We start from the raw sequence: 20,566 nt of genomic DNA, 5'->3' as shown, positions 1-20,566 counted from the left end.
ATACGTTTATAAGTGTATATTATATAATATAAATTTTTATAAGCCCACTATATTTTGCAATTATTAAAAGTACCACTGTAAAGAATAATAAGGGAGTAGAATATGTTACATCAGGTTTTTTTTTCTTGATTTCCTCCATTTTATCTATTCAAATTCAGCTCAATCTATCCATTTTACGTCCTGCTTTGATGATAGCCTATAATATTGTTGTCAAGAGCATTCACTAACGGTACAAATAATTATAATTGAATTTTAACAAAAGTCCTGCTTTGATGATAGCCTATAATATTGTTGTCAAGAGCATTCACTAACGGTACAAATAATTATAATTGAATTTTAACAAAAGTCATAATGTGACTTCAAACTTATTGTGCAAATTGAGGAAGCAAAAAAGCGTGAGTTCAAGATTAATACTTGTAGTTGAAACATGCAAAGATGATGGGCTTCTTAATCGCTCAAAAAAGATTATAAATTAGAATTAAACAATATATTCCCCCATTAAGACTTTGTAAACTTCTTGACAAATAATTAAAAAATGATTGACTTGACTAGTTTTGTTATTGTCCTTCTTTGCACATATCTTCTTAATTTGATCAATTATTGTGTAGCCCTTCTTGGCGCATATCTTATTTCCGAACTACTGCATTTTTCACTCATCCACAAGTCGAAACGAGAAATTAATCGACTCCCTCCTGGTCCAAAACAATGGCCTATTGTAGGCAACCTTTTTCAGTTAGGGCAATTACCTCATCGAGACATGGCGTCTTTCTGCGAAAAATATGGGCCATTGGTCTACCTTCGACTAGGTAATGTTTGGAAGAAAAATTCACAAATAATCATTATTTTCGAGTTTCAAATTCATAAGGGAAACTTCAAGTATCCTGGACTTGGAGATTCACTTATGGATGTTGCAACTCAATGACAGTTACTATTTTACAAAAATATGGCCGACAAGTGATAAGTAAACGTTATTTTTAAGATAATGTTGGGTTCCAACATTGATGGGCAAATGCCTTATGAACTTAAATCAACAAGTAACATTAATATAATATACCTACACATAGGCGGATTTAAGATTTAAACTTTTATGAGTTTAAATTCGTAATTCTACCACTTTCATTAAAATCTGTTATTTATATATATTTAATGAATTCTTTAACATATCTAGTAATCTACCAAAATCTATGAGTTCAAATGAACCCATAGCTTATTTGTTGGATATACCCTATTAGCACTTGAATTCATCATTCTAAAATTCTTAACCCATAAAGTTGATATCATGACTCCGCCTCTGTTTTATCTGAAAGGTAATGTTGATGCTATCACCACCAATGATCCAGAAATCATAAGAGAAATACTTGTACAACAAGACGATGTTTTTGCATCAAGGCCAAGAACTCTTGCTGCCATTCATCTAGCTTATGGTTGTGGGGATGTGGCATTGGCTCCTTTAGGTCCAAAATGGAAAAGAATGAGAAGAGTTTGTATGGAACATTTGTTGACAACTAAAAGGCTTGAATCATTTGCAAAACATAGGGCAGATGAAGCCCAAAGTCTAGTTAAAGATGTTTGGGCCAAAGCCCAAAAAGGACAAATAGTGAACTTGAGGGAAATTTTGGGTGGATTTTCAATGAACAATGTGACTAGGATGTTATTAGGGAAACAATATTTTGGGGCAGAATCAGCAGGACCACAAGAAGCAATGGAATTTATGCATGTAACACATGAGTTATTTTGGCTACTTGGAGTGATTTATTTAGGTGATTATTTACCTTTGTGGAGGTGGATTGATCCTTATGGTTGTGAGAAAAAAATGAGAGAAGTAGAGAAAAGGATTGATGATTTTCATATGAGAATAATTGAAGAACATAGAAAGAACAAAGGTAATAATAATAATAATATTGATGATGATGAAATGGACTTTGTGGATGTTTTATTGTCTCTTCCAGGAGAAGATGAAGGAGATGGTAATGGAAAACAAAACATGAATGATGTAGAGATTAAAGCTCTAATTCAGGTTTAATTTTTTTTATATACCAACTCTCTACCTATTTATTATCCATGCATTTATCTCTAACTACTTATATCCAATATATGCATTTGGTAAACAACTACTACCGCCCATGATATTTCTAAGCTTGACTAACAAAGTTTGTGGTGAAGTGATAAATACTTTTTCATTCTTAACTAGAAATCTCGGGTTTAAGTCATGCTGGATATGGAGTCGCCTTTCTGAGGGAGCGTTTTACCCCTCTTCCTCCCCCCCCCCCCCATCCATGTGAGACGGGTGCGAATCCAAATTTAGCTAGACCCTAATGGAGATATCGAACTGGATGAGAAATAAAATTTTAAAAAAAGAGATTTCCAAGTTTGATTTGTATTTAAAACATAAAATTTAAGTTATATACACGAATATTGTAAAAAAAATAAATCATCATTAGTCCAATTTAATCAGTACTAGCATGTTATTACTCTATTAAGTTATTATATCAGACTTAATATAGAGAGTTACAGGTCAACTTAACTTGATAGTGTAGACATTTTTATACAATTCATGCAAAAACGTAACTCTAATAAGACGAACCAATTTCCATGTCAATTTTTGTATACATTGATAGTGTAAATAATTTTAAACAATTAATGTATTTAAACATGCTATAACAAATTATTTGCTTTATTTTTTGCTTACTAATCCCAACTATCTTCTTATTCTCTTTTATCATAGAATATGATTTTTTTTTCTTTTAATTATAGGATATGATAGCTGCAGCCACAGACACTTCTGCTGTGACCAATGAATGGGCAATGGCTGAGGTGATTAGGCATCCACGTGTCCTCAAGAAGATCCAAGAAGAACTCGATATAGTTGTCGGGTCGGGTCGGATGGTAACTGAATCCGACTTGATTCATCTCAAGTACCTCCGTTGTGTAGTACGTGAAACTTTCCGAATGCACCCTGCGGGTCCATTCTTAATCCCACATGAATCAACGCGTGATACTAAGATCAACGGGTATTATATCCCAGCCAAGACACGCGTGTTTATCAACACGCACGGTCTTGGCAGGAACACAAAGATTTGGGACAACATTGATGAGTTTAGGCCAGAGAGACATTTGCCACCAAATGATGAAAATATTGATAATGAAAAAAACATGTTGATGACTAGTAGTAGTAGAGTTGAGATAAGTCATGGTCCAGATTTCAAGATTTTGCCGTTTAGTGCTGGAAAAAGGAAGTGTCCTGGTGCACCATTGGGTGTGAAATTGGTGCTTATGGCATTGGCTAGGTTGTTTCATTGCTATGATTGGAGTCCACCAAATGGAATAAAGCATGAAGATATTGACACAAATGAGGTTTATGGAATGACTATGCCTAAAGCTAAGCCATTGATGGCTATTGCTAAGCCTAGACTGCGTGCTCACTTGTACCAATAATTAATTATTAGTACTCAAATCAAATGAATCATTTCCATATATCTATATTATTTTGAAATCACGAACTCCCTAACTTGAATACTCTCTCTATTCTGTTTTACTTGTTAAAAATTTTTTAATTTGATTTTTTTTTTTACTTGTCAAATTTAACAAATCAAGAAAGTACTATTTTTTTTTACCTATTATACCCTCAATTTATTGAGAGAGTTAATATCTTTGGTATCAAAATTATGGCTTTAGTAATTAATAAGGATAAAATGATAAACTCACCATATCAATAATTGATTTCTTAATAAGTGTGTCAAGTCAAAAATTGACAAGTAAAAGAAAAAAGAGGGAGTATTAAATTACTATACTACTCTCTATCATATCATTTATACTTATTCATATTTATATTATATTAAAAGCAAGAACTCCAACAATACAATAATAACTAAGCAATTAATTATAGGAGAAGGAGGAGAAGGTACATTTTAACTATTTAAGGGGTGTAATTAAGAGATTTTAAGAGTGACTTTTTTTTTTACATATCACAATAAATTTTAAAATGAGAAAAAAAAAGATAAATGTAAATGAAAGTCTTTGAGAGGGGTCACATCACCTTATCTATATCTAACTTTATTAATAGGTACAGATATTTGCGAATATTGATCTCACAACTTTCAATATGCACACAACTAGTAATTAATCATAAGAAAATTTATATCCATTATTCATAGAAACTTTTACTTTTTTATTCCTTATAATCATTTATTTAAATTTTTGATTTAATAATATTATTTTAAAAAATAATGTACTACATAATTTGACATTAGCATGCAACACACATGCGCCAAAACTAGTAGAACTAAAAGTATGTTATTCTAATAAAAGTTTTAGCTAGAGTGGATACTGAATTTACATTGGAGTGGACATCCTTTTGAGAATTTTAGACACTTATTTTAAAAGAAAAACTTAGAGATAATTTTGTTAAAATGACACTTATTTTGAAAGAAAAACCTACAAAACATAGTGATAGTTTGACTAATTATAAAGAGGACACAATAAATCATATTATTTTTCTTGATTATTAAATAGTTTTTATATATAGGATATTTAAGCTATTTAAAAGGGTATATAGGTCAACTTATTAATTTTGAGGTTTCCACTTCTATAATAATATTGATATATATGCGTGAAATTTTCTCCACTAAGAATATTGAGTTCCTCAAAATATCAAAACTCAGATAAACAAGTCATCTGTTCACAACCAACATCCCAAACATCATAAAGAGGAAGAATATGATAAAATATGACCATGTTATTGTTAACATTTTCCTTGAAAATAGTAACATTGAAAGTCAGAATTGGAATTTAGTCAATATTCAAAAGTAAAAAAAAAAAAGAAAAAGGAAATTGATCTTTGAAACAAATCAAATAAAGAAGAATTTCTATTTGTACCTGGTAAAAAAGCTTTTGCCTGCTGTAACAGAATACAATTAGAGATTTCCAGAGAGTAGACCTTAAGTCTGTCTGATTAAATAGTAGCCTTATTTGCACAAATATGAAATTTTAAACATCCTTACACTAGACCGCTGGTATGATTTCACATACGGAAGCAAGTCAAGTGGCTTCATCATTTCAGTGATGTCTGATACAATTAACTTCTCTTTTTCTGCCAACGAAAGGAAATAATTGAACGTGTCGATTGTGCGAATTACTGAAGCAATATATGCAACAGGCTCTTGTCCTAATCCAGGTGACAAATGTTCAGCACGAGGATCACCATTTATTTCTTCTTTGCTGACGTAAACATCAAGGTCACCTGCTGAACTAGTTTCTTTACTTTCCAAACATCTCCAGTCAGGTGAACAGTAGTCCTTGCAACCATTATTCAAATGATGTAGGTTTGGATCTTCTCGCTTCAAAAGAATTGCGAGGACTCGAACAAGTTGAGGTAGGCACAGTGGATCATATATAACATCTGCACCCAAACTTTAAAGAGGAAAGTCAAAAGCCGGTTATAATGAAGGCAACATGAATACATGATACTAAGGCTTGGAATTCTGTCGAGGATATCCATCTGATTTTTTAAAAAATTAACACCACAACCCCTTTGGAACGATACTCAAATACTATTTAAAAAAAGGGCAACCCCATGTACTATGCTCCCGCTATGCAAAGGGTACAAAGAACGGTCGGATCATAAGAATCTGTTGTATGCAGCCTTATCCTGCATTTCTGCAAGAGACTGTTTCTACGGCTCGAAACCATGACCTAGTCACAAGGCAACAACTTTACCGGTTACACCAAGACTCCTCGTCAATACACAAACTTACTATAACATACCAAATACTGTAGCATCGGTCATTTAGTCTCTTTAACTTGAATGGCCTTTAAAATTCATCTGTTTTTGATCTATTGTTCTCCACAATATTTCTAACAATTAAAACTGCAAGGTCCATTCCTCAAAGATTAAAATATTACAGGAAAGGAAAGTAATACCCGTGGTACTAGAATTAACAAAAAAAAACTCAAGAGGAACCACTCACACTATATCTGGCATGAACTCACGTAGCCCATTTTCTGCGGCAGACTCCCATGGCAAATACAAGCACTGCAACTGAATCCAAAAAGATACGTCTTAACAGCAAATTATGCTTACTCTACGAGACATTTTAGATACATTTTTTTAAACAAGGTAAAGTACTTCATTGGAAAAAAACACTATCAAGAAGGTACTAAAAAGTTTACAAGTGCTTAAACAACTACATTTCAGATACATAAATGGCTCAACTTGGAAACTCACTAACATCAGGTTTATGCTAATGCCCTCTATTGTATTAAAAGGAACTACAGTTTTCAATGACAAACTTTAAACAAAAAACTCATTAGCCTCAAAAAACATGGCACATACCCAAAACACTATCCCTACACGGGATTGAGGCATAGATAAAAATATGAAAACTTGATGTCCTCATCTCGCAGGACTTGGTTTTCAGGGACCACAATAAAATGTTGGAAATTTTACTCACTTTCCAAGTAACTCTTATCACTTTCAGATACATCATGTGAACATCCAACAATAGCAGTCAATTACATTCACTGTGAATGGATGCCAGCCGTCAAAGATTTCAAAAACTAGAAGAAGATTCCATGGACTACACTAGCAACATGAACCAATCATGGAGGCAATCTTCATAGGTCCCAAAAAAAATAGTCCATCGACTTTATTTTAATTTTAGAAGGTTTAAATTCAATAAGTATCTTGAGACAATTGTTTTCATGTGTGGTGTGTTGGGAAATAATAATCACACAAGAATATCATCCACCTTAATTAATAAGAACAAGTGAATAGCAAGGACATCAAGCCTTTTAATGTGGAGAAATATAATACTCGAGACGAGCAATACGATATCACTATAGTGAGAAATTTAACACACTTGGTAGTCTCGAAAGACTACAACAAATTCAAAAGGAACAACCTTTTTTTATTTTAGCCAACTCACTATAACACAGCTCACACTCTCATTTTTTCCTCACAGAAGATTTCATATCATTGTCTGTGAACTGCTCCCAATTCTCTCTGTATTTCTCTCTTTGAAATGGTGTATCAATGAATGAAACGGAAGGCTTCTATTTAATGTAAAAGCTACCATCCCTTTCAACCAATCAGATTTGCCTATTTGCAATTTCCGTTTGCAACTTGTTTGGCAACCAAAATAGTAGGCACCCACAATGTCTCTTTCTCCGATCATTACTCTCTTTTTTTAAAAACTTTTTTTGTATTGTAATGTGGACCCCACACCTTGTTCGCTTTGACAATAAGAACACACGGTGTTCTCTCTGACAACAAGGACAAATTCTTCATCCAACCCAACTATATATACAAATGTTATTTTTAGATAATTTACTCTATCTAGGCAAGTCTACAATTACAATGTATATAGTTAGAAAGTGCTACACTTGAACTTCATTGGTTGTGTGAGGGTTTCCAAAGGGTTTTAAAATGTCTAGACTACTCCATCCATTGCCTTAAGGGTTTGGGCTGGATGCTCAGATTCCTTCACACGGTATCAGAGCTAAACTTTTTGAGCCCACTTACACAACCTCCTTCTCTCTTCATGTTTTACTACCCTAGTGGTGTGAAGGTCTGCAAAGGGGTTTATAATGCTCTGACTACTCCATCCATTGCCATAAGGTTTTGGATTGGATACTCAGATTCTTTAACATGGTATCAGAGCCAAACTTTATCAGACATTTTCACAACCTCCTCTCTCATCTTTTGTCACTCTAGGCTTCTCTCTCTCAACCAATCGATGGGGTTGTTTTGGCTTCTTTAGCTCTCTCTCAATTCAATCATCGAGCCACCGGCATTACTCTAGGCCCACTCATTAGCATAATGAGCCTAATCTACCTTCCTCTACTCCAGGCTTACTTCTGTTGGGCCTCCTCTCTCTCTACTTTAAAAAAAAAAAAAAAAAAATGCATGTGTAAACCCTCAAAGGAGGTTACACATGTCGGGAAGTGTTAGAGAATGCAATACTAGTCCCTTGTTGGTTGTGTAAAGGTTTCCAAAAGAGTTTATAATATCCTACACCACTCCATTCATTGCCTTAAGGTTTAGGTTAGATGCTCAACTTCATTCACAAATATATTTGCAACTATGATGGAAATAAAGAAAGCCAGTAACAGTCAGCACTATGAGTTCATAAACTGCTTGGCCGCACTCTGAATTCTTTGTTCTTTGTCTTCCTTTTATATATATATATATACTTTGTGCAGTATGCAGAAGTAGATAAGCATAATACTGATTAAGATTTTCATCCCTTAAAACATCGATTCAACTAAAATGGTAAATGACCTTCAAAACTATTTGGACTTCCATGATTGGATATCAACCGTTTTCTTGGCGAACATATCCAAAGGTGCAATACAACGGTCGATGAAGGTAGAATGAAGACCATGGGAGACTAGAGTAGGTTCAAATCTAGCTAATCCTTAGTGGGTGGAGACGTGGAGTTACATAGTGCCTGTATTGGTGGGAGACTGCAGGTAACGATGAAATGGATGATACGTGCGCAAACTGACCTGCAAACCATTGTTATAAAATTATTTTAAAAAATTTCTTTGAGAACCCAAAAAACTAATGCCTTGTACTGTTGAAGAAATTGAGACGTGTCTATTTCAGAGAACCAGTTTGGATTTATGCCGGGACGCTCAACTACAGAAGCCATCCATCTTATGAGGAGACTGGTGGAGCAGCATAGGGAGAGGAAGAGGGACTTGCATATGGTATTCATCGACCTAGAAAAGGCTTATGATAAAGTCCCAAGAGAAATACTATGGACATGTTTGACGGCTAAAGGTGTACCTATGGCATACATTAGGGTGATCAAGGACATGTACGAGGGAGCCAAAACCAGGGTAAGGACAGTAGGAGGGGACTCAGAGCACTTCCCAGTGGTGATGGGGTTGCATCAAGGATCAACTCTTAGTCCTTTTTTATTTGCCTTGGTGATAGATGGATTGACGCGATAAATTCAAGGTGCGGTGCCATGATGTATGCTTTTCGCGGATGACATAGTCCTGATCGATGAGACTCGCCGCGGAGTTAACGCTAAGCTGGAGGATTGGAGACATACCTTGGAGTCTAAAGGGTTTAAGTTGAGTAGGACAAAGACAAAGTACTTAGAGTGCAAGTTCAGTGAGACACCTCAGGAGGTTGACGTTGAAGTTAGGCTTGGTGCTCAGGCCATCCAAAAGAGAAGTAGTTGCAAGTATCTTGGGTCTATCATGCAAGGCAGCGGGGAGATTGACGATGATGTCACACATCGTATTGGGGTAGGGTGGATGAAATGGAGGCTCGCTTCCGGAGTGCTATGTGACAAGAATGTGCCACCAAAACTTAAGGGCAAGTTCTACAAAGTGGTGGTTAGACCGGCTATGCTGTATGGGGCGGAGTGTTGGCCAGTTAAGACTTCTCACATTCAAAAGATGAAAGTTGCTGAGATGAGAATGCTGAGATGGATGTGTGGGCACACCAGGAGCGACAGGATTAGAAATGAGGCTATTCGGGACAAGGTAGGAGTGGCCTCGGTGGAAGACAAGATGCGGGAAATACGACTGAGATGGTATGGACATGTGAAGAGGAGAGACACAGATACGCCAGTGCGGAGGTGTGAGAGGCTGGTCATGGATGGTTACAGAAGAGGTAGGGGTAGGCCGAAGAAGTATTGGGGAGAGGTGATTAGACAGGACATGGCGCAGTTACAGCTTACGGAGGACATGACCTTAGATAGGAGGGTGTGGAGGACCCACATTAGGGTAGAAGTCTAGTTCATAGTCTCGTTATTCTTCTCTATTCATAGGTGTAGTAGTGCATTACGATCTCTTGCGCTTTGACTTCTGATTTCTGTTATTTCTGTTATTATTTATTACTTTCTATGCTTTGATTACTCAATTTTACCTGTGACGCTTTCATTATTTATTTAATCGTTATTTGTTATTAGTCTTTATTTATTTGTATTTATTTGTTATCTATTCGTTATTTGTTTGTTGTTTTTTTCATAAAGCTTTTAATTTTCTATTCTTATCTAACATTTTTTATGCATTTATGCTTTTACTGAGCCGAGGGTCTCCAGGAAACAGCCGTCCTACCTTGGTAGGAGTAAGGTCTGCGTACATTCTACCCTCCCCAGACCCCATGTTGTGGGATTTCACTGGGTTGTTGTTGTTGTTGTTGTTGTACACGCATAAATTACGCCTAACTGAAAAATTAATATGATTTTACTGTTCAATAATCAGGTCAACAGGTGCTTCCTCAATACTTCTTTTGGTTATAGATTATAGAGCAAGTACACAAATCTCCACCAGTTCTACCCAAACAGGCTTGCAAGAAGCCTATGATTGTCAAACTAGCGAACTTTCATAAATACAGAATAGAACGGCAAGAAGTTAAGAATAGTAAGATCAGGAAAGACACACAAATCAGCAAAAATTAATGACCACTAACCGTGTTGGTTTTTTGTGTCTGGCCTAACATATCAGCGGCCAGCTGATTTAACTCCAAGTTGAGCTTCATGTTTGCTAAAGTTGATAAGTCACCATCTGTTAGTATTATCTGCATCATTATATGGAGAAGACTCTAAATTAACCATTACCCTTTTGGTAACAAATAAACAGAAAGAAAAATTACTGCAGGTGCAGTTCTCAACAACCAAGAAGCTAAACGAGACTGAAACTTCTTTCTTTTTCAAAGAGACTTCTAGCATCAAATGATGGTAAAATGGACAGATTCTTACCAATAGGTCGTCAAACATAAAATTTAGAATTAATTTTTTTTAAAAAAATCTATATTTGCATATCTAATATCAGTTTGTGTTTTCTGCATCATAGTGCATGATTAAATACTTCCCCAATTTCAATTTATGTGAAACTATTTGATTGGGCCATAGAGTAAAGAAAGAAAAGGAAAACTTTTGAAACTTATGGTATGGAGGTCGCGGATAAGGGTAGAAGGTTAGTCTTATTACTAGCCTATTCATGTCTTTGGCTAAGTGGGAGTATAGAGCTCCATGTCGGCCGTAATATTAGCGTATTCATGTAGTTTTTGGCTTTTGATAGCTGATTTTATTTGTGGTTTACTGTGTTTAGGTGACCGCACCTTCTTGTTGTTGTTACAGTTCCTTGCAAATATGCTCGCACTACTTTGCTATTAGTTGTCATGTTTTTCCTTTGATTACTTCTTTGAATTGCTTCAGCCGAGGATCTTTCGGAAATAGCCTCTCTACCTCGTAGAGGTAATGGTAAGGCTTGCATACACTCTACCCTCCCCAGACCCCACTTTGTGGGATTTCACTGGGTATGTTGTTGTTGATGTTGTAACATAGAACCAAATTAATACTATTATGAGGCTTGTTGCATCATCAAAATCGAGATGCAACAATACTAGATTTTAGAGCAATTTCTGACAAAATAAGTGAACCTTTTAAGAATGACGATCAGCGCCTCATAAAGTACATTTTAATTAATAACAATTTATGCTACATATCAGCATAAATAGTATTTTATCAACAACTACTGCCTCTATCCAAGGAAATGTGGAGATAGATGATGTCACACGTCATATTGATGCGGGGTAATTGAAACGGAGACTCCCCTTCAGAGTTGTTAGAATAGAAATAGGTGTACACAATCCTACTTAGAATAAGAATAGAAATAGGAATAGATTATAGTATCCTACTTAGAATAGGAATAGAAATATGAATAGTTTATAGGATTCTTTTTGGAAAATGATTGTTTTATAATGTCTATAAATAGGGTATTTGTGTAATATTGTTCTTACACAATTCAATAATATTTCTCTTATATTTCTCACATGGTATCAGAGCCTCTACGATCTTGGTAAAGAATTAAAGAGTTTCCGCTGCCGGCGGGCGGCTATTACTTATATATGCCGCCTGTCTAGCCAATGATTATGTTAGCAAAAGTCTGGGTCACCGTACATCTTTTCGATAACTATTTTCTCATATCTAATTTGCGTAGCACCTTGCATCTTTTCAGTGACTACTTTTTCATATTTAATTTGTGTAGTATCATGCATTTTTTCGGACTACTTTCTCATATCTATTTGTGTAGCATCGTGCATCATTCCGGTAACTACTATCTCATATTCGATTTGTGTAGCACCGTGCCATCTTTTCGGTGACTACTTTTTCATATCTGATTTGCGTAATACCGTGCCATTTTTCCGATGACTACTTTTTTATGTGTAGGGTCGTGCCATTATTCCGAACTTACCCATTAATTTTTGTTTTCCAGTAGGATCGTGCCATCATTCCAACCCTACCCATATCATTCTCTTTCTCAGTAGGGTCATGCCATCATTCTGACCCTACCCATATAGTTTTATTTCTTAGATTATGACCATTTTCAGCCATCAAATCTAATAATCTAGGGCATGAGCATGTTCCGGCCAGTTTTACGGTGACTTTCTTGTTTAAGATCTACTCATCTCTTGATTTTGAGACGTTCCATATATTTTATACCAAATTTCGAGCATTTTTAAGCAGCCATTGCATTGTTTCTGAGAGATCTGAGTTTTCCTGCAATATTTTCTTTCTGTTTCATAATTACTTTCGCAAAAAAAAAAGAAGGCATCCTCAGATATTTGGACTACATTACAGTGCTATTTTCTCTCTCGTGACTAAAATAGCATATGCACGCCTTTTTCTATCTATAGTTGTCGTTCTCCATTTGGCCTTTTAATCAGTTGGACATCAAGAATGTTTTTCTCCACAGTGATCTCTAGAAAGAAGTCTATATAGAGCAACCACCTGATTTTGTTGCTCAGGGGGAGTCTGGTAGCCTTTGTATGTCGATTGTGTAAGTCACTCTGTGGTCTGAAACAGTCTTCTCAAGTCAATCTATGGTCTGAAACAGTCTTTTCAAGCTTGGTTTGGAAATTTCAACATTGCAATTTAGGAATTTATCACTCTGTGTTTTATCGACATATCGTATAAAATCCAGTGTTTCATGAGAAGACTAAGCACATTGAGATTGATTGTCACTTTTTCAGAAAAAAGATACTCTTGGGAGATATTGATACAAAGTTTGTGAAGACAAGTGATCAATTTGCAAATATCTTCATCAAGTCCCTCACTGGTCCTCGTATTAATTATATTTGTAATAAGCTAGGTACAGATGATTTGTATGCACCAGCTTAAGGGGGAATGTTAGAATAGGAATAGGTCTACACAATCCTACTTAGAATAGGAATAGATTATAATATCCTACTTAGAATAGGAATAGAAATATAAATAGTTTATAGTATTCTTCTTGGAAAATGATTCTTTTATAGTGTCTATAAATAGGTTCTTTGTGTAATATTGTTCTTACACAATTCAATAATATTTCTCCTATATTTCTCACAAGAGTCTTGTGTGATAAAAAGGTACAATCAAAACTTAAAGGTAAGTTCTACATAATGGTGGTTAGACTGACTTTGTTGTATGGGATGAAGCATTGGGCAGTCAAGAACTCTCATATTCAGAAATGCAAGTAGGTGAAGTAAGGATACTGCGATAGATGTGTGGGCATACTCGAAGAGATAAGATTAGGAATGAACATTTCCAGGACAAGGTAGGAGAAGCTTCTGTGGTAGACAGGATGAGGAAGGTGAGGTTGAAATGGTTTGAACATATGAAGAGGAGATGTGCTGATGTCCCAGTGTGGATATGTGAGAGGTTGGATATGGTAAGAATGAAGAGAGGTAAAGGTACGCCGAAGAAGTATTGGGGAGAAGTGATTAGACAGGACATGATGCAACAACAACTTCAAGTACCTAACCTTAAATACGAGGGTATGGAGGTCGCAAATTAGGATAGAAGGTTGGTAGGTAATTGAGCATTGTCTTACTTTTCGATGGGAGTATGCTTAATGGTAGTCTGGAGTGTCATGTATGTCGTAGCATTATCCTTATTCATGCAATTTCTTTTTTCATTGATAAATGTTATCATATGACGTTATTGTTCCTTTTCTATATGTTTTGTGTTTTTTCCATATTAGTTGTCATGTTTTCTTCATTGTCGTATTTCCTGGTTCATGACTATTTTGATTTGATGCACTTGAGTTGAATGTCTTTCGAAAATAACATGTCTACCTCCACGAGGTAGGGGTAATGTTTACGTACACTCTACACTCCCTATACCCCACTTGTGGGACTACACTAATATGTTGTTGGTGGTGTTGTTGTATTATTCATAAGAAGACTAGTATGTTTAACAATAGGAATACTAGTAACCGAAGTTTCTAAAATGTTTGTTGGTCAGTAGCTAAAATGAGGATGGCCACTATATCTATCATAGGATGTAAATACCATTTAATAACTTACTAGACTAAGCACAAAAAGGCACCACTTGGAATGCATTAATTCTTATTTATGATGGCAAAACTATGTTATGGAAAAATAAGACTAAATGTTCATGATTGCAAGAGAGCTTCGCATTCACTTTTAGCTCCAATTGGGTGACAAGAGCATGGGTTACTTGATCCAAATTGTAGTTTAGGAAATTGATAGATTACATCTAATCATTACCAATTACATGCTTCACAATCTTAAGAAAACCATATGTCCAGTCAATCTTCCCAGCCACTTTCAATAAAAGACGAGGCATATTGAATAGAGAAGATGAAAGCAATTGTAGCCTCAAATACAGTTAGTGGTAGAGAAAAATGATTCCCAAAATTGTTCCGTGCGGACCCTTCTTCTTCAGGAACATACAAAATTATGATCCCATCTACATACGGATTTGAACAAAAACACACATAGTAAAGCTCAAAATGAGAAAGAGATATTGAAAGAATATGTGATGCGTTTGAGAAAAAACAAGAGGCATTCGCAGAAAAAATAGACAGAATGGAAAAGGAAACGTGCCTTGGAGCAATTTGCCTGAGCTAGACAGACACCGACCAATCCAACACCCGAACCAACCTGCTTTGTTAATAGATTCAATACAAGAAATAGCAACTCTGTTATTATATAAATCAAGCTGACTACACACGTAAAAGAGCATTGCCAACTGACAAACAAAAAAAGGATTAAGAGCAACAATACTTAACCTTGGCAAAATCCACAAAGAACAAGGAATTAGAAATTTCAATTTTCCTAATACCAATTGCAAAAAGACAATTTGATAAACCAAGATAAACAGATGAATACTTCTACAAGCTATCTCACCTCAAGACAACATTTGTCTGAGAACACTTCTGGAAAAGAAAGTATGAACTCTGAAAGGAACAGACCTGATGGCCAAATTGAACACCTGCTTCAACCAAGAAATACAGAGGAAAAAATGGATCAGCCGTTACACTGGAGTAGAATGTCTGCACAGAATTAAAAAATAACAAAGAAGGAAATCTTTCACCATATCAGGCAGTTATTGTAAAGCCTCAAAAGTATAATCAATTTTTTCGGGCTGATTAAATGCCTAACAATGTGATTAAAGTGACTCTGAGGAGTATTCGCACCCAAACGAGAATGGTGAGGTCATTGGAATACATGAACATTATTGTGGTACAAGTTAGAAGTGGTTGAAGCAGTTAAGTGGCCAAAGGGAGTTAAAAAACAGATTTGGAATTTTGATCAACTCCCAGGCATCCTCGTGTTGTCCCTTGTGTCATGAGCGGTGAGCCTGCGAGCGAGGGAAGGAAGCTGGGAAGAAGGGGCTTGGGAAGTATATCATTGTCCAACTCCACCACGAGCCCCTGCGTGAGAAGTCTTGGGCACTCAAACTCTATCTCTAAAATAAGCACTTTTAACTTTCCAAATAGGCTACTGGTAGATATCAATGTAAAGCTTAAGCATACAGGATTGAAAGTTGAAGTCCACGATTCAAATCCCATCAAAGAGAAACCGAAAATATAAAACTTAGGTGATTTCTTTCATTTGAGTTAACTTTGGTGGATGAAGTTATTCTATACTTGTGGGAGGTAGCAGGTACCAAGTGGATTAGCCGAGGTGATTAACAATTGGCCCTGACACCACCTTAAGGAGGAAGAAAGGGGGGGAGGGGGGTTAAGGAAGAGCTTAGACATATAGATTGTCAACAAGCTTGTTATTCATTCCCACACCCCAGCTGCAATAAGAGAATCTCCATAAGAAAATTACAAAGCATCCAAGGATATAAAATTTCCGAAAACATGCTCATGGAAGTATCTTTCAACCAGATTCAAGAACCTAGGGGTTGCATATACTTGAACAAGTCAACTCCCGTCAAAAAAAAAAAAGGGGGACAGTACATACCCTGTATCACCTTCAAGCATGTTAAGTGAACATTGCAACGTGACTTCCAATTTCCTAAATATTTGACACCTCGAGGCTTGTGAACAATCTGTGTACACCAAAAATTAGACACTCAATGTTACTAAAAGTAGCTGAACATCATTCTAAAAAGAAGGAACGAAAAGAAAAAATCCCCCACCCTTGGGAAATAGAAACGAAAATCTTCTTAACATTCTTGTGCTTCCTTTGGCCAATTCATCATCCTTGCAACAAAAGGAGGCCAATTTCCCAATGGTTACATGGTGATGCTAAACTCCAACAATCATTTTTGATAGCATTTTTTAATTACCTTCACATAAGACAGACAATACATATACTTTTCATATAACTCATCCAAAACAACATCCCCATTTGACTCGATTTCAACAATGAGCCTCTTTAAGAATCTCTTCAAATAAGGCAAATTACAGTTTACATCCTGCAGCATTAAAAAGTTCATTAAAAATCAAATAAAACTACCCCAAGAGATAATTCTATTCAGGAAAGAATTTTTTTTAACTAGACAGTTAGAGGCGTAATGAACTTACGGATTTGTTGATACATACGTTCCATATGAAACTTTGCACTCTTTCCGTAATGGAACCACCTCCAAAATCCCTAGTGTAATTCACATATTGTTCAGTCAAAAGAAACAACTTAGAGTGCAATTGCAATTACACTATATTTGGTGTTAGTTAACATGAGCAGGGATTGAAAATAGTAACCTGGCAAATGAAATAACAAAATCGGGGGATTCACAGGCGAGGAAAGCAGAGACTAAATGCAAGCAAGGAGTAGAAGATTCTTGTAGCTCTTCTTCTTTCTCCATCACTACTCTGTTATTTCTTACAATGCACGGCGTGTCTCACCAGTAACCTAATTAATACACAAATCAATTGAAGTGACAAAACTAATATGTTTCTGTAAAGTAACAAAATAACCAAAAAAAAGGGTTCCAGCAAGGATTATCATTCTTTAAAATAATGTAAGGGCAAAGAGTTAATGAAAAGCTGTGTATAGCAAATTTTGTCATTACTGGCAGCAACTACTTAGAAATCGTTACTTCCAATCATGAATTAAGAATAAGGAAATTAAACTTAAAATCAATCAATGGACTTGCCTTTTGCATTTGTATTTTCTCTCTCTTCTTTACCAAGCAATAAGCATATACCTTACTCGAAAATTTCCAATAATGCTTTACTAAAGAGTTAAGAAGAGGATGCTGAAATTAACATCAAAAAGTTCAAGACACTAGTTGCTGAAGTAGACTCCCAGATGAAAAATCTTCCTGCTACAGCATTGATGAATATACAGATTATATTCTCTTGTTTTTATGCTTTTGTTCCTAATCTTATACATTTTCTTTTGATTGATAAAGATTACTTCATTGAAAATCCAAGATACAAGAAAGTGATGTAAAGGTATATACAGAGGGAGCAAAGCATCACTGCGGTAAGTATAAAGAGCCCAAAAAATCTATCATGGCATCTATATAATTTGCAATAGCGTGTCACACACCCCCACCCCACCCCAAAAAAAAAAGAAGTAAACTGATGCATCTGTACTTAATGTTAATTACAGATTCAGTTTTGCTTTCAAAAGCGCTTGCATTGCTTTCTCATCTTATATTTCTGTCTATTATTTCTAAACCAGGTTCCAGTTCAACAAGGTAGCAACCTTGCTGACTGCTTCAATCGCATGAATATATGTGAAGCAAATCCAATGTGGGAGTTCCAACGAAATAATCCCTATGTTGTGCTTCTTATCATAAACCTAAAAGTATGGGTCAACATAGTCAGAATATTCGACAAAATAAAGTGGTACGAGATTAAAAGTGTAATTCTGAAATCAAATCGTTGTTAGGCGTGAACTATCCGTGTCTGACATGATATCGTTACAATATTTATAAATGATAGGAACAAGGGATTAGGATAACAAAGTTTTATGAGAGTGACTCAACGTATATGGAACACCTTAGGCGTGAACTATCCGTGTCTGACATGATATCGCGACAATATTTATGAATGATAGGAACAAGGGATTAGGATAACAAAGTTTTATGGGAGTGACTTAACGTATATGGAACACCTTAGGCTAATAAAATTTTAATGGCATATTCAAGGTGATCGCGTGGTGAACTCGGGTATCGATGGGATTTATTGGTAGTATTGGAAATATTGCTCATGTTTGAGTGAGTAATTTCGAAATGAGGATAGATGGGGAAATTGATGTTCCGGTCTAACTTGAGACTCAATGTCTAAAGTTTCATATGGCTGAAGTTTAGAGACATATGGCTAAAATTTTGTCTGTTTTGGGTCAACCTAGTTAATCACCGAAGATCTTATTAATTGCCAATAATTCAATAGCTTATTCCAGTCAATTCCAAACCTTAAAATTAAAGAGGTATGCATACCTGCATAACATTTTCGGTTTTCAATTATCTGATTTTATTAGTGCAGATGGTCACATGTGTGCTTAAAGCATGCACAGATACAACATGATCTTGAAATTGCGCTCTGGACCTTATCATTTGAGCAAACAATCTCACAAATCCAAATCGAATGATTTAAATTTGCAATGGATAGGAATTATGATGATATCCAAGGGAATCTACAACTTGTTGTAGATGGAATTCACAAAGGATGGTCGAGAGGAAGAGAATTAAGATATAAAGAATGTTGGCAACTACCAAGTTGGGATGAAGCACGCTTTCATTAGCATTCTGCTCATATTATCCAAAGAGACATACGTATTTCCCTAAAGGAAATCAGTCACATATGGAATCTTGACTACATTTCTCAACAATGGTGGTGAAGAAAACAGAATAGAAAAACATCCTAGCGTCTTCAAATATACAATACTCAAATAATAGACTGATTCATCATCTAAAATGTCCACACGATTCAAATCAACACGATATACATTACAAGCAAGGGCATAGCTAGAGTATTATTTGTGCGTTCGGCCAAACCCAGTATTTTTTGCTAAGTCCTGTGTTTATAGTAAACATTCACTAAGTATGCATAATTTTTAATTGCGAATCCTGTAACTAAGACAAGCTATGGATTCAGTCATAAACTTCAAATTCAGATTACAAGCTTAAATCAGGCATAAAAGTCAAAAATCATACCCGTAAAGTGACCTCGACTGACCGAAACCTTGCCAGAAATAGCCAAACGGAGCTGCTGGACCTTGTGTTTAGTAAATGCCGTTAGTAGGTTAAAGGCTGGGATTCTGTAGGTGAAGAAAGGGTGACTTTGGACTGTTTTGGTTTACCGTGGTCATACTTTTCGAATTTAACAGTGTAAATGGAGATGCTGCCCGGATTTCATGGAGTTTGACGGTGGTTTTATAGAAGCGACGGTGTCAAGGAGGCGGCGAACGGTTGTTTTACCGTCAATCCTTTTTACATCTACCAATGCTAGGTTTTTAAATTGTTTCTATACTTATACTTGGAGAAAATAACAGAAATGGTCCCTAAATGTTTTAAGGTAGTTCGAAGTAGTACCTTAAGTATTACTGAACAATTTGGATTTATAAAGTGAATATTTTTTATCTCCATCAATTATTTGGCATTTTATACTTGTTAAATTTGATCAAAATAATAGAAAAAAGATAAAGTCAGTCAAAAATGAAAAGTTAGGATTCCTAACTTTTTTTTTCTAAATGCTTAAAGTCATTTTTTTTTACCATAGAAATTACTTTTATATTTCTTATATTTTTACTAAATTTCAAACTACCATTTTTATTCTTTTAACCCTAAAATTCACATCATTTTCTTTATTTATGCACTTTTATCCAAACACTCAACTGCTTATTTATAAAAATAACTTTCAGCACTTCATACATAAAAGTTACTTTTTTTAAGCTCATCCAAATGGGCTCATAGTCTCATTAAATCCTAAAATATTTATCTATGTTAATTTTTTAAATTATTTTTATATTTATACCTAGAGAAAAATAACAAACATGGTCCCCTTATGTTTAAAAGTAATTGAAAGTAGTGCCTTGAATATGTACTGAACAATTTTGATCAGTTAAATTTGTTAAAAATTAGTATCTTTAGTCTTCATCAAATATCCTATGTTAAGTTTTAAAATTATTTCTATAGTTAGAAAAAATAATAGAAATGGTCCCCTTATTTTTATAGGTAGTTCAAAGTAGTACATTAAATACGTATTGAACAGTTTTAATCTTTTTATAAAATAAATTAACTTAGCAATTTATTAAGAAAAAGAGAATAAGAGAATGAGAGAATTGAGAGGATTGAGAGAATTTCTTATGTTTTTTTTATTCTACGCTACCTTATTTATAGGTCGAAGATAATAA

General features: G+C 35.1%; 3 protein-coding genes across 3 annotated transcripts; 2 read left to right on the top strand and 1 right to left on the bottom strand.

Moving 5' to 3' along the window:
- The first annotated feature begins 510 nt into the window (after positions 1–510).
- Positions 511–3,474, top strand: LOC129876734 (cytochrome P450 703A2). The gene is made up of 3 exons (XM_055952232.1): positions 511–806; positions 1,308–2,017; positions 2,755–3,474. The coding sequence occupies exons 1-3, from the start codon at positions 536–538 to the stop codon at positions 3,433–3,435; spliced, it is 1,662 nt and encodes a 553-aa protein (XP_055808207.1). The 5' UTR covers positions 511–535; the 3' UTR covers positions 3,436–3,474.
- A 1,356-nt stretch (positions 3,475–4,830) lies between these two features.
- Positions 4,831–19,669, bottom strand: LOC129876702 (uncharacterized). Its single transcript, XM_055952196.1, has 11 exons — positions 19,368–19,669; positions 16,963–17,113; positions 16,786–16,855; positions 16,548–16,676; positions 16,398–16,461; positions 16,220–16,307; positions 15,155–15,239; positions 14,852–14,908; positions 10,430–10,537; positions 5,967–6,037; positions 4,831–5,409 (listed from the first exon to the last, which is right to left on the bottom strand). The coding sequence occupies exons 2-11, from the start codon at positions 17,064–17,066 to the stop codon at positions 4,965–4,967; spliced, it is 1,221 nt and encodes a 406-aa protein (XP_055808171.1). The 5' UTR covers positions 17,067–17,113; positions 19,368–19,669; the 3' UTR covers positions 4,831–4,964.
- Positions 8,593–10,380, top strand: LOC129876703 (uncharacterized). Its single transcript, XM_055952197.1, has one exon. The coding sequence runs from the start codon at positions 8,980–8,982 to the stop codon at positions 9,751–9,753; it is 774 nt and encodes a 257-aa protein (XP_055808172.1). The 5' UTR covers positions 8,593–8,979; the 3' UTR covers positions 9,754–10,380.
- Positions 19,670–20,566: the final 897 nt, after the last annotated feature.

This window comes from Solanum dulcamara, chromosome 12 (genome assembly GCF_947179165.1).
Source record: "Solanum dulcamara chromosome 12, daSolDulc1.2, whole genome shotgun sequence".
Lineage (NCBI taxonomy): Eukaryota > Viridiplantae > Streptophyta > Magnoliopsida > Solanales > Solanaceae > Solanum > Solanum dulcamara.
Note: the sequence above shows the minus strand (reverse complement) of the source record. Positions and strands in the feature narration are given on the sequence as shown.

Coding starts and splice junctions, on each gene's coding strand:
- LOC129876734 (XM_055952232.1), top strand. CDS start 536: ATGATTGACTTGACTAGTTTTGTTATTGTCCTTCTTTGCACATATCTT. Junction 807..1,307: donor ATTGGTCTACCTTCGACTAG/GTAATGTTTGGA, acceptor TTTATCTGAAAG/GTAATGTTGATGCTATCACC. Junction 2,018..2,754: donor AGATTAAAGCTCTAATTCAG/GTTTAATTTTTT, acceptor TTTTAATTATAG/GATATGATAGCTGCAGCCAC.
- LOC129876703 (XM_055952197.1), top strand. CDS start 8,980: ATGCTTTTCGCGGATGACATAGTCCTGATCGATGAGACTCGCCGCGGA.
- LOC129876702 (XM_055952196.1), bottom strand. CDS start 17,066: ATGGAGAAAGAAGAAGAGCTACAAGAATCTTCTACTCCTTGCTTGCAT. Junction 10,538..14,851: donor CTCAGGCAAATTGCTCCAAG/GCACGTTTCCTT, acceptor ATAATGATGCAG/ATAATACTAACAGATGGTGA. Junction 6,038..10,429: donor AGACACAAAAAACCAACACG/GTTAGTGGTCAT, acceptor TTTTGGATTCAG/TTGCAGTGCTTGTATTTGCC.